Raw genomic sequence first — 15,215 nt, 5'->3', positions numbered from 1 at the left:
CCTCCCATGGGTGGAGCTTAATGATCTATCAATGGATGAGTGGAACCATGCTGATGAGATCTATCAATGGGTGGAGCTTTAAGGCCCAGAAATGGGAGGAGCCACAGATTCAATATTGAAGTTAGAGTAATGAATGAATGAAATCCCAGAGCCATCGAAGGGTGGAGTCCACAGACCCAAAACTCACCACTTCTCGGCACCAGAGACACCTCCAGTCCTGCAGACGGAGCACACTGCCACACGTCTTGTCGCACACGGCACATTTGGCGCTCACTGGCAGGTTGCCTTCCAGCCACTGGTGGGGCATGGCAATCTGTTGTCATGGTAACAGAGACAAAAACATCGGGATGGATAGAAAGCTCAAAATGGCAACAATTTTCCACATCATAGCATGCTTTCTTCCACTAAGATTAGCAAAAGAATATCTGAAGACCTTGTCTACATCAAAAATTCACTGAACAAATCATGCAGATCATATCACTACCTACAGTTGTATACACTATAATTTTATGTTTTTTATACTTTTGAGTTGATAATTATCATCACAATTTTTTTTTCATTACAGTTTGAATAATGTAAGGAATTCACTAGCCTCCTACTCTTCATTTTCTTCTTCTTCATCATCACTATCATCATCTGAATCTTCACTCATACATAAATCTTCATCAGCATTTTCATTATTATCATCTTTGATTTTGATAATCCTCATCATCTTCTATGCATCATAATCAATGTCATGTTCATCATTTTCATAATTCTTGTCATATAACAATGTACATCATGCTCAGTTTTCATGTTTACATGATTATTTGCTTGATGAAAGCAAAAAACACAGACCAAAACTCACCGTTCCATCCTCCTCCTCGATGATGTCTTTCCCTATTGAAGACAAGGTGGTCCATTTGCAGTTGTTCATCGCTCGTACGGCACATCGTTTATGCGCTTTAAATTTACACACTGCAGGGGTTTGAATCGTGAGACAGAAGAACAAGGTTGTTAGAGTTACAGCTGTACACAGATTGGAAAACAGAATGACGGAATGTGAGCTGCTTTATGGGTAATCACTGTTTTCGAGGCATGATCATGTTAGTACGAGAAGCTGATTTCCATTGCTACACATCAGCAGCGAGAAATCATTCAGTAACAATAATGAATGCAGAAAAGATGGATGGGTCAGGTATGAATTACAGGCCAGTGCTTCACTCCACTCCATCACTCCACAACAATATACAGTACTTATTCATAGAAATTCACTTTCCACACCTTTTTGCAAAGCGCCTTCTGCATTTGATCAATTCTATGATAACCATAAGACTCCCAAGTCTTTTGGAATCATTCTCTCAATCTTGAATTCTGACAACCTCTTTTCATATCTAGCTCTAACATTCTCACCCTTGCCCTGTTGTTTTTGTTTCATCTCACAGAAAGCTGACCGCATCCCTTTCCCCTGTTTCCATCATCTTCCATTCCTTTTTGCTCTAAATCAAATGATTTCCTGAGCTTCTGCATTCTCTTGGGAACAGTTCCAGTATTTCTGTCAACTCTAAAACCATCTCATGATTATATGTAAATCCCCCTACCATTTTCTGGTTTAAAGTAAAGAGTTTGAATGCAAAAGGAGATTAATGCCATTTATTTTGTCTTCAGGTAAGGTCATCATCAAATAAAGAAATATAACATCTTTACAATGACACTGCACTTATAACAAGAAATATTTTTGAAGATGTTATTAGAATTATCATATATATTTTAATCATATTCTTTGATTTTTAGTGTATTTAATCACAAATTGATAAAAATTGATATATCCATGTTTGCATGAAACTCTTTCCATACACATGACAGTGTAATGAAGACACTCTAACATATGTAAGGTATGGGCAATTCTCAACAGGATTTAGGGTTGTCTTGAGGGCTCAGCAAAGAATGCAAAGACACCATCCCAAAGCTCTCTTCCACAGCACATTCCTTCATTCTTTCACCAAGAAGCAGGAAAAAGGAGGTGCTATAAATTTCTCTGTCTGCTCCTCCGGCCCATTCTCAGACCATAAACCTTCTTGAGTGCGTTTCCCGACCTGTGCTGTAAAAGTCGGGGTTTCTATCACAACAAGTTCACCTTGCCCACAGTTGAGAAGGAACCAAAGTTCACAAAAGTAATTTCAGTGTACCGCTAGTTGGGGGGGGGGGGGAACACAAAACAAAAACGAGGACATAATTGTGATGAATCCGTCCCAACAGAATTCTCTTTTGTCGATCTAGGACAAGCATCCATCTCCGTTTGACATACTTGCACTCTGGGGAGGAAAGGGAAGAGGCGAAAAATGCGTCACTTGAGAATGCGACTCATTGTCCATGGAACGTTGGATGCACGGAAGTAGACGTAAATCATGCCGACGGGGAGCGATTTATGCAACGGGAAACCGTATGGAGCATGCAGGACAAAACACAAATTCTTTGAAGGTTGTAAAGTGATGAGAGGCTTGAAGGTTTCTATTTACTGAAGAGGTTGAAGAGATAGGGCTTTGAGTATTTTTTCTTAACTCTGGAGTGATCTGGCTTTACTGGCTGGATTTGAAGATATCAAGAAACTGGATTTGAATGTGTACGTATCAAGAAAGAAAAAATGTCTCATTATCATGTGATCAGAAATTCACATTGTGATTATTCGTAATCAATCTCAATCACTGAATCAGATATTTCAATCTACTTAAAAGACACAATGTACCTTCTTTTTTTTGGGAGTCAATAGGGGCCTGAGCTTTTTTGCTATCTTCTTTTCTGCATGATGATGAATGCAAAATAATGCAAAACATTGTCTAACTGGCTATAGCACATACAGTTTAATACACTTTACGACACTTTTATCATGCACATATATTTCTTACAAAATGATAAAATTATTGTGTAATGTAAACTTTGTACTTTGTTTCAATTTTTGTGGATGAATGGAAATAAATGTCAACTGAACTAAATTGAACGGAATATAATCTAATGCAAATTCAATCCAGATGCAATATATTTCTTTTCCAGGGAAAGGGTACATATGGGATGTACCTTAAAGGTGCATAGTCCCGGTAGTATAGATGGCGCTGTTGATGATACTGCCGATCACTGTTAGCATTGATACGAAGGTTTCCGAAGTTGAGCTGTCATCAAGAGTAAAGTGCGTAGGTGTTGCTAAGTAACGTTGCCTTTGTTGTCTTCTTTGCGCATCGCGCAGTCTGTAGTAATGCCAGGGTGCATGCATACGTGCTTGTAATTATGACATCGCAAAAGAAGTTTGCTTAAGCTGTCATCCTCCTCAGCCGAATCATGAGCCGAACTGTGATCGGACCACTGACTACAGTGAATCGGACTTCTTCGGACTCGGGAAAGTGGGCCAAAGCGTAAGCGCTAAAGAGAAGTCTATAGCGTAGGTCTCTATAGGAAACTTGCGCCGTGCGCCCGCGTACACATTAGACTAAAACACCGGGACCATGCACCTTTAATGTTTACTTCAGATGCAGAATCACATACCCTAATATCCAAACCAATTAGTTTGCTATCTACTCAGTTTTCATGGAGATGACCTTTATGACTGCCTTTCCGATTTAAATAACCATCAAAACATTCACACCAATACCATCACATGTCGACTCCTGTATCATAATCACCATTCCAGTAATTTTTCACACCATTATCACGAATTTGAATAACATCTTCACCAGTGATGAAGATGCTATCACGGCTCTGACAATCACTACCATCATCATCATCATCATCAGCGTTATTGTTATCGTTTTCATCATCATCAAAATATGAACGCACATCGTTGCGACCATGACTATTCTCAAAATTGTCTTCATTTACACAAGTTCCTTGCTCGCTGATGATCATTGCCGCGGCAGCGGCAATAGACGCTGTGCTCACCTTCACATGAAAGGCCGTGGGACGTTACCCCTGAGAGAGCCTCCCGACATACGTTGCAGTATGTGGGTCTAGCGTGAGAGCAGGCATACCAGTTGTGCATACCAGACAGCATGTCCCGCATGTGTTCACCAGCCTGTAGCAGCGAGAGGGAAGAGAAAAAGAGATAAGAATTGGATCAATAACGAACGAAGACAAAATAAGATCAAGACGATACATCGCGGTGTCTATAAATGTGCTCCATTAATCTCTTTTCCTGTTTTTTTTTCTTTTTGAGGAGAGGTTGGCGGCAGGTGGAAAACGCAAAAGGGATGGGGGGAGACGAGAGACAGAACAAGACAAAGAAAACAAACCCCCTTAACAGAAAATGAGAGACTGGAATTTTTACAGTTATGAAAAAGACGAGAGCGAGAGACGATGTGCGAAAGTAAGAGAGAGAGAGAGAGAGAGGGAGAGAGAGATACTAGAGCTGGATGCCTGGAATGCATCTTAATTAAAAGAAAAATAAATCATGGCACATTCCATTGACTGGGAAAGGGAGATGGGGATGACATCTCCCCCATGATGGTCGGTCGAGCCAGACTCGTTGGGCGCTTCTTGGCAACGCCGCATTCAGCGTCCATCTCCCACAGCCGAATGCCACGGCGCTGAATCTGTGGTGTATGTCACACCTGTTCTCCCTAGGACGCCATCACGCGTGACGTTGCCCCAGGCGTGCAACTGTATACGGTGCTAACGTGCGAGCTGGCAGAACGCTATGACGAAGTGACCGCAGTCACCTGTTCCAGGTGTGACAGGGGAAAGATATTCTCATTTCAGTCACTGGGAAGTGTGGGTTACAACATCTTTGTACCTACATAAATTGATTTGAAAAAAAAAAAAAATCCTGCACCACATTTTGGTCAGATGTGTCCAAATCCATACAACAGGCACACTGGGGCACTTGTTCCCTTGCGAAACGTGATTTATGTCATGACTAATGATGGGAACGACAATCGCTGTTTATGCACCTGCTTCCAAGTGATACACTGCCCCCCCCCCCCCCATCCCCCCCCCACCCCCCAAACAATGCCAGGCATCCAATACCAGAAATCATCACAGATACGTAGAGTTCGATGAACATTCTGCCATTGTACCTTGATATATGAGTCTCTGACGACTCAAACAGACTAGCCGAGTAGGCCATGTGTGAGTATACATACGGATGCTTTGGGTATGTTGACACGCTAACGCCATATCAAGGAAGCAAATATACCATTTAACTTGATACAGACACTTTCATTAACAATGGATGTTCACGACATCAACATTTTCACCTGGAGTTTTGCCTGACAAAGCGACAGTCAATAGATACAATTTGGAATCCATGTATCAAAATGTATTGCAAATGTGATAGAAAACGTTAACTGAGTGAATGAAACCTCTCATACAGTAAGTTGCTACGTTAACCACTTCACAGATAAAACAGCATTCTAATTATACATTAACTCCTTGCCTGCTGAAAGCTTATGAGTCCTGCAAGGTGTCTATAAATATTTCAGAATCTTGTACTGAATGGTTTGACACGGTTCTCGCAACCACCAGATGTGATGTGCAGTCTTATTAATGACATGTTTGATCCTGTCAGAGTACCAAACGCATTCATCTGAATGCGTTTGGTACTCTGACGCCGCACACTTTCTGGTACCTTCTGGAAAGCTGCTACGTCACTTTCAACACTGTGGATGAAAATGTAAAAAGAAAATGGATGTTGGCACGGAGTCTCTTCTTTTCTACTCCAGGAAGAGTCAAAACGAATGCTCAGTGCGACCTAAAAAAAGATGATTGCTTGGACTATGGGAGCATGAAAGGATGATCAAATATCAAAGTTCATAAACTACAACTGTATTCCCAAGTTGGCTCTCAGAAGATGCTGATTCAAATGGGACAGCTTTGCTTTGTTTGTTTAGTTAGAGGCCTGTAAGTATGGATTCCATTGCCTCAGATTTTGATTTCCTCGGTGAAGGCACTCCCGAGAAATGTCGGCAACTGAGAATTACATTATTCACGAGTTGGACGGAAGAGGGTAGCACGATGCGGGACCGGGAGGGAGTTGGTGATGACACCCCCACCCCCCGACCCGCTCCCAGTCAACACTCCACACCAGTGCTTGGAGCGCATCAGGGTGAGTCATCGCCATGGCGACAGTGATGTTAAACCCACACTCGAGTGGAGCCTTGCAGGGGTAGGAAGTCGGTGCCGACGCTGCACACGCTGGGTCGAGAGGAGAAAGCGATAGCCTCTGCACTTCGCTTGCAAATTGACTTCACGCTTGCGATGGAAATCAGGTGTGAGCAAAATCGAGTGAGTGATGCTGACGAATTAACCCCCCCCCCCCCAACAAACCACCATCACCTTCCTTCCCCATCATGAATGGAATATGCTCCTCATGACTTCCCCACTTACAGTGCTTCTACCAAATCATGGACGCTAGTTATTAATACTTTGGCAGCCATTCCCATCCAACCTTTACACTTTATATACTTGGAACAATCCAACAAAGTTATGTTGGTAAATCACTCACTTCTCCCTAAAACACTGGTAAATCTCATTAAAAAAAAAAAACAAAAAAACGAACCAATCACATTTCTCCAGTGTCAAGTAGTCCTTGAGAATGATAGCAAATTTGAAGGGCGTCGTCGTGACTTTGCCGCACGAATGAAGCGTGGGTTGCGGTAATGCAATGCCGTAACAATTTGCTCAAGTAATGGCCTCTGTAAGATGCCGTGCAATCAAGTGTACCAGACCGCCTTGCCTGGCGGGCAATTCTGCCCGGCCAAATTTCATTAATGAAGCAAATTTACGACCACAGATATGCTCAAAGAATTATACATCGCATCAGCATTGCCACAAGCTTGCACCTGGACTGGAAGTTGTACTTTACCGAGCACCAGTAGTCCTGTTCACATTGATCATTATCAAATGCCTCAAAAGCATCCCTTGACTAGAAGCTCTTTGAATGTTAATATCCCAGTTCACACTGTGAATAATCATAAACATTATAATCATCAAAGCTGCATGCAGACCCTTTATTTCAGCAAAATTCATATAGTTAGCATCAAGGGAAACTTCACCCCATGCTCAGGTGAACTTTCATACAAAGCATAAAATTTGACAAACAAAAGCATTTCTTTAAAAACGGGGTGATACAAAAGAACAAAGGCTCATTTCATCATCAAATCTTAAATGTTTATATAACTAATGAAATGGGGGTACATTGTGACTATGCAAGTCAATCAGATGAAATGCTTTGCACATGTCATCAACCTTAAAGTCTGAAAATTGTCTTGTGCCAAAATCTTCCTTAAAAAATGAATTTTTTATTCTGAAAGGAATTCAAAAGAAAGACATTACGCCTTTTGCTTAAAATTATACAACTGTAATGATTTGGGGAAAATTGTTCAATCATAAAACAACAAAAATATATATATTTTAGTATTATATAACCCAAGAAAGTTGTAAATTCAATCTTTTCATAATACTTCACATTATTTCCTGAAGATTCTAACAAAATGCAGTTTTGTGAAATTATGGGAAACAAAAAAATTACATGACTTTTTAAATTTGTATTTCATCTTTGCAAAAATGAAATTGCCACTCTTCCACCTCTTTCACTACACTCTAACTTGAGCATGATGTGAAAGTTTCCCTTTAAATACTGAAGCTCATGTGATGTCAAGAGAGTCAAACTGGCTTTAACCCTTTCACTATCAGGAGGTGATCCCTTTGCATGCACTGTCAATGACATTTTGAGTTGAGTGAGGATGAGTGGATGAAGCTCAGGTTTGCTACATTGCGTTACAAATGAGCGAGTTGATGGGGGATGACGGGGGGGGGGGGGGGGAGAAAAGGGAAGTGCCTGCAGGGATTGGGTCAAGGGTCGTCCCCCTTCCTCTTCCTGCTTCCGCGGAATTCCAGCGATGTCCGGCCACGGTATGCCGCGGGGGGATACTGCCGCATTCCTCTATGATAACAAACCCTTCAAGCCAAAATTTGCCGCAGTTGCGACCCTCTTCCTTTTCTCCTTCCTTCTGTATTTTCTTTCTTCTTCATATTTTTGTTGTCTTGGTCCTATGGCAAAATGCTCCTGCGGTGGGACTGTCGGGACGACAGCTGATGGTTTGTGTTTACAAGAGACCGAGGCGGAGGGATGTGTTTGCTCTGGAAATACTAGAATGACAACTCATATCAATCTCAACCCCTCTACTCTCATCACCACTCTGTAATATGGCTGATCATGACTATCAATGACTCATTACCGGGTCGGGTAGTCGGCTGCAAAATGGAGAAAAATGTCCCTCGTTATTTCAGACATCTCCTCTTAAATAAACTTTAGTGTTTGCAGGGGACTAAAAGAAGGGGGAAAAAAGTTGAGAGAGGAAAAAACACACTCTGACATTTGAGTACATTCACACCACTGCACCCACTGTATGCTAAGCACTTCTGCGACTGTGGAAGGTACATAAAAGTCCTTCTGCTCCTGGCCCCGTACAAATACCATGCAATTTTCAGTACGAAGGTCTACTACATTATTCACTTGGTTGATATACAAAAACCATAATGATATTCATTATTTATTCTGTACAAAGTGAGCTGCTATATATTGCATGCTTTGATGCATTTTTGTAATTCCCATAATAACCTGCAAATGAGTACGAAGACTGCATACCAATCAATTATTTTGTCACCCTCCAAGAATTATTGGATGGGAACCAAAAGGGTTTCAACTCTATAAATATTGCGTATGACTAACGCTAAATTATATGAAAAGAATGATGAGAAACAAAGGTAACTGCAATAGTGATGATGATGTTGAAGATAATCATAGTAATAACACTCGTAGCACAAGTAGTAGTAATAAAGACAGGGGAGTCTCTTCTGAGTAAGCCCCCTTCTACCAGAGACATCACTTTCATTATTACCATAGCACTAATACATGAAGGACGAAGTGGAAGGTAGTTCATCTCCGTCCTTGGATGTAAGCACTGAGTGGGATTTGAACCCTGAGACCTACTACATAACACAAGAGTCCAGTGCCTCATGTGCACTAACCACTGTGCCCCCATTCTGCATCTCTCTATGTACAATTTCTTCACTAATCACCAATTCACACACAGGATTTCAAAAAACCTATACACAACATGTATCACACTCCCCTTCCCTTTTTCTCTATACACTGCCACAAACTCAACATTGCCATCTCATTAATACTGTTCAAAATCTAGAGAGCCAACACCCACCTGGACTTTTTTTTTTCTTCAAGTGGTATTATTCCCTTCTTAAAGTTAGTTGAGAACAAAAATGCAATATAAAATTGATCAGCAACAACATCGCACTACCAACCCATAGCTCTCTATCATTAGCCACAAACTACGTATGCATGATTTGCATGACAATATAGCCACTAGCGTGAATTTGCGCTTGACTGCCGCGCGGCTGGCATTCACGGAACAAAAGCACTTGTTATCTTCCTCAGATATGAATAGATTGAATGCATGTATGTTCTAATATAGATCTATAACAACCATCACTGACAGACAAGGAGTACCTGTAAACACCTTTTCAAATGCAGACTACAATAGTTCCCGCAGAACTATCAAAAGCTCTTAAAATTGAGAATTGACAATATTACAGTAATTGGCTCGATATCACTCACCATTAACAAAAAAAGTCCTCCTCTGGCGAAACCGAGAGAGCAAAATAACACGGCACACTACCCTCAATTGAGTTTACAACACAAGAGTCGACATGTCATTACCTAGTGGTGTTGATGGATGAGGGAACTAGAGCTCTATTACATACTGATCAATCTATTTCTCTCCCACCTATCTCTCTCTCTCTCTCTCTCTCTCTTTCTCTCAAAACTCTCTTTCACTCCTTCTGTCAGTCAATATATATATATATATATATATGTATATGTACATATGTATACATAAATAGATAAAAATATATGTATATATATATAATATATGTATATATATATACATATATATATATATATATATATATATTTGAATGGTTCGAATACAAGAACAGATAAATTTTATTTTTATCTTTTTTTTTTCTTAAGTTAGGCCATCAAATGGAGAAAACTACACTTATTACATTAAAAATATTTTAAAGATCCTTAATTCTTGTAATCATCACCTATGTTTTATTTTCTTTGTTTTCCAGCAGATTTACTCTCATATATCTCAAAATGATGAAAATGGATTAGCAGTTTTTGCATTTAAAATCTTCTGTCTCTGTCTTTTTCATGATTTATCTTTCAACAAAATGTAGGTGTCTTTTACCAGTTTTATCTTTTAACAAATTGTAGGTGTCTTTTTTAATTCCCTTCTCTCAAGCTTTCAATTTATCTTTGTATTCTCCATTCATCTAAATTCTTTCACCCTCACCTCTTATCTAATTTGACATTACCTAAAATGCATTTCCTCTTCATTTCCCTCCCCCTCTCCAAACGTATCGCAAAACTTTTAATAGTTGCCCCATCTTTACTTGTTTCTCCAGCCCTTTTCATCTATACCCGCTTCTGTCTTTTCCCTTTTGATCTCCACCTCTCTATATTTCTATCCTCTCTTCAAATTGTCATTTCCTTGACACTTAGCTAACAACTCTCACTCTTTCCTTTCATCTATCTCTCCTGCTCTCAAACGCACCCTCTGAAACTCCATCCCCCTCCCTCTGTCATTGGCCCACTTCTTTGCCACCGTCTTGTTCCAAATCCCTCATTTCGCTTTCTACTCTGTCTCCATGCAGCCCCCCCCCACTCTCCCCTCCCCCAAGAGTCTTCACCCCAATCTCTCTCTCTCTCATGTCTTTCCAGTTCAATCTTTCTCTCTGCCCTGTAGAGATTCTGAGACAGCAAAACATTGAGGTAGTGGTGGTGGTGATAGTAGAAGTGAGGCGAGGAAAGGGGGGGGGGGATTCCCCTGCATGGGGAAATGCAACACATTTTGAGAGAGTTTGAGGAGGGCTCTCTCCGTTTCATGCCATACCATCAATCATTTACGGGACAGGGAATCGAAATTCACACGCCACACTCGTATCGCAGCTTGGGAGAGGCATTGCCGGCCTCGACTTTGCACGACACGTACTCATTGAGCGCACAAGTGAAGAGGCACGTCCGTGTAGCGACTGGTAAACGACTCGCTCAGGGTCTGATATTTTCCCTTGGACTGGTAGTACATTGTAGAATGGAAAAGAGACAAAGTGACAGAAAATGAGAGATAGATCGGAAGAGAGAGGGTCTGAGGAAATGCAGGAAAGACAAAACACAGCAGGAGTAATCCAAATTATAAGAGAAGGAGAAAGTACACTGTAGGAAAATCAAGAAATTTTAATGTCAAAGATAATATCATTAGGGAAGCTATAAACGGTAGGGAAGTGCACACACCCTACAGATAGAATGATGGGTACAGGAAGTGAAAGCAAATGAAAGAAGTTTTTTTTTTTTTTTTTTCCGGTGACATATACAAAAAGGCAGAAGGCAGATAAAGGGAAAGAAATAAGAAAAGAAAGAGAGAGATTCTATAAAAAGGGAAACTTAAAGAGAAGACAGGGACAGGAATAAAATAATGGGCCTGGTGTTGATATAAAAGTAAGCATGTGTAAATGTACACGAATAACAAACAATAAGAGAAAATGAATCAAACCATTTCTACCTTCAGTCTCTATTCATCTCACAATAAAAGTTATACTTGCCGATGGCACCACTGCCATAAAACGAATTGGAATCAGATAGTAACTGCTTCGGGCAAACTTATTATGACCTCGCATTTCAATTCATTCCTATCTGATGTTGAAACCTGATGATGATGATGAGAAAGCTGATGTGTGGGTGGCATTAATTTCAACCTGCCACCAATATCATCCATGTACTCCTTTCTTTAATAGTCACATCACGTTCTCCACAACGTGGCGCATTAAGCCTATCGCAGCGTCTTCCAGAGAATTGACGCAAACAAATGGAAATGGAATCGGATCGTGCTCAGACGCACGTGATGCAACCAAACTTTGATCTGCGGTGAGTGAGTAATGTCGAAAATTGTGCAAACGCCTTAAGCTCTATGATGCTATCACTCAATGGTCGAACAGTAACTTAAATTCTGAACGTTATCCACGCATTGCGCATTGCGCCTCCCAGATCTGTCATTGCACGAACTCATGGCTGCGATGGAGGCGCAAATGATGAGCACCAAGGAAAAGTGATCTTGTGACACTATCATTCTGGCCTTGTGTGCACTTGTGTGCTGTTGATATTAACGCATGCTTGACCGTGAACATAAGGCTAACGATCCCTGAGTAATACCCATACTCCTTCACAGTTCTCCCATCACACATCAATCTCCCACTTTATTCTCTCCCACTCCCTGCGGTAACATCCTTCTTTCACCATCGCACAGTGGCCAGCCAGACCAACTGAAGACTGAAAAACGATCCCCCTATGTGTTTGCAGTGTTTCCATGGCAACCCTCAGCATCCATCCACGCACTGCGTGCAGGATCTGATCGTTGGAATATTATTGAGGAGAAAGTTAATTTTCTTGCACTTTCTCCTTCCACAACTGAAAAAAAAAACCCACAAATGAGTATAGGTGACTTGAGTCAGCACACAAAAGCATATCACAGAAAGCAGGCAATTGTGGTAGAAGGGTAAACCTCTTCAACTTGCAATTTGTCTTTTGTTTTACTTCAAGTAATAAAAACTTACTATGCAAGAGGAAACAAGCTGTTTAATCAATTTCACATACTAGTAGGGCATTATTTCAAACTGAAGATGCCTGCAAATCTCATTGCGTGCAGCACAAACATAGTTTTGTTGTGATGTATTTCTTACTCAGGGTCTAAATATTCAGCCTCCACCCACCATAAACATTTCCAGCAGTCCACACACATTGTTCCAGAGGACATATACAAATAAATTATAATATAGTATCCAAGGAGTTTATGACAATAACTAAAAACTAAATGTCCAGCGGGTGAATTAATATCATACCTTAACATTTTACAACATCAAACAAAGTTACTTCTAAACTCAGATGAAGAGGAAGTGAAAGCAGTGAATATTATTAGAAAACTCTTAGGTGGTTGGGAACAGTTATGGTGCAACAAGAATTACAATAACGCTGTCACACTTTTAGGGTCTCCACTCCAAGAGGGTATTCCTTGCAACCAAAGTAAAAAAAAAACAACAAACCAACCAACAAACAAAATCAACAAAAATCATGGCAAGCTTTCTTTTCCCACCTCACTTGGTGGGGTGATTTGCAAGCAAGTTTCTGAATAATTCCTGCAATGTGTCAAGCAGGAAACGCCTCTTTAAAGATTTATAGTTAGACAAATGATAGTCTCTAAAATTAGAAATTTGATGAGTGTTTTTAAAAAAGAAAGGGGCACATATAGTTGAAAGGGAGGTTTAAAGGAAGTAAGAAAAGGGCACCAAGAGAAAACAGTGTATATCCCCAAAAGTCTTATAGCTGATAGACTGAGGTGCAAAAGACTTTCGTAACCCTCTAGGTTTCTCATTAATCTGCACTGCAGGATTAATTTGTAAACGTCAATAAACATGAGAGGTACCAAGCAGGAAAGTTGATTTGTAATTCTGATATATCCGGTTTCAGAATTGGCTGGGCTTCTATAAATACACAAATCTTGCGGGGTTTCTGTCAGATATTAAAAAAACGGTCTGACCATCCTTCAAACTGATACCAAAAGTGAGGGTGAAATAAAATTATTATTAGTTCTATGATTTCTCTAAGCAGATTAGTACATGAAACTCTAACTTGCTCTAAGGCTGGTAAAGTCCTTTCACTCAGCCTCAACTTTTTATTTGCTATATCAATTAAAAAAAAATCATATGAGGAGGGTTATTAATCCTGTGTGCATTAAGGTGTCTACAGGTGTTTCACCACACAATGGAAAAACATCCTCTCTCTGTATATTTTTTTCCATTTGTGCCGAACATTCGCACTTTGCAAACGAGCAGTGGAGAAAGATGATGTGCCAAATGTCATGCTCGGTGAGCAGAGGCATTTTACAGGAGGCGATAGGATCAGCTTACAAAGCCTGGACAAAAATCTAATGCTCTTATCGAGTATGAGGACGTAGAGCCTTGGGAACTTGAAGAGAACTTTCTGAGAAAGATGAAATCCAGCAAAAAGGACACGTATCTCTGAATCTTATGGTTTTTCCCTCCATAAAACTTTATTTCCAGGAAAGAAGCCATATCATCAAATAGAAGACAAAAAAGATGAAAAAAATATAATGAGATTAAAAAGCATCAGTATGGAAGAAATCATAGAAGGCATAGAATATCAAAAAGAAAAAGGGAGAAGATAGAATGAGTGACCTGGAAAGGAAAACAATAAGAAAAAAATAGGTTCAGTGAATGTGAAAGAAAAAGTTTGGATCCATACGAATATCACAAAGGTGCTGATAAACTGCTTCATATGTAGTCTCTGGATAATTATCCAGTGGGTGAAAATTCACAAGGCAGCAATTTGATAATAAGTAAGAGAATGAACAGAAGTTAAGACATACATATAAAACGGTGAGGGGGAAAACAAATAGGAATTGTATAAAGTTGATGTGACAACACCCCCAAGCAAAACAAACAACAGCTAAGTGGTGCAATGTCTCTAACTCCCAGCAATTGTCCTAGCCAAGATGACATTGTCTTATTTTTAACTAAAAGAACAGCACTGAACAATGATGGTCCCCACATCTTTCGCAGCCAAGACACAAGATCCTTTCTCGAATACAAAAGAGACCTACATTGTTCTCCACTAAATATTTTGTATGCAATCACCAGAGGAACAAAGGAGGGGGGGGGGTACTCTATGGTTAGTCTATTGCTCAAGCTTGTGGACAGCTGCGACTTAAACCTGGTAGTCTTTTGGGGGGATGAGAAAATCTTAAAGACAATAGACCACAAAAATGGATTGGGGGGGGGGGAAAAATTGATCTCAGAAAATTGAAAAATTCCAAAGTTGATTCCTGGCGAGTGAGCTTCTGACAAGGATGAGATGACCGCGAAGGAAAGCCGACAGCTGACTCGTGGCTCGCAATCCTCCCCCCCCCCCCCCCAACTCATAATTCCACTGTAATGACTGGTAGACACCACCGGAGATGGATTCAGTTCCCAAGAGTCAAATGATGCAGAGGAGTTCATCCGTCGAGTGGGAGAAGGAAAAAAGGTAGACATTCTGCATCCATAAAAGACATCCCCCCTTCCGGGCAGAGCTATCATCTTACCGTATCTTTTAGGTC

The 15,215-nt window shown here is 40.4% G+C and overlaps 1 protein-coding gene across 1 annotated transcript in view; it reads right to left on the bottom strand.

Annotated features, from left to right (window-relative positions):
- LOC140244219 (diacylglycerol kinase delta-like) overlaps positions 1 to 15,215 on the bottom strand; it is a 94,311-nt gene that overhangs the window by 24,980 nt on the left and 54,116 nt on the right. Inside the window, exons 3-5 of the mRNA XM_072323855.1 lie at positions 3,910 to 4,042; positions 848 to 957; positions 188 to 313 (exon numbers count right to left, since the gene is read on the bottom strand). Of these exons, the coding sequence (XP_072179956.1) occupies positions 188 to 313; positions 848 to 957; positions 3,910 to 4,042 (369 nt within the window). The remainder of the gene's footprint in view (positions 1 to 187; positions 314 to 847; positions 958 to 3,909; positions 4,043 to 15,215) is intronic.

This window comes from Diadema setosum, chromosome 21 (genome assembly GCF_964275005.1).
Source record: "Diadema setosum chromosome 21, eeDiaSeto1, whole genome shotgun sequence".
Taxonomy (NCBI): domain Eukaryota; kingdom Metazoa; phylum Echinodermata; class Echinoidea; order Diadematoida; family Diadematidae; genus Diadema; species Diadema setosum.
Note: the sequence above shows the minus strand (reverse complement) of the source record. Positions and strands in the feature narration are given on the sequence as shown.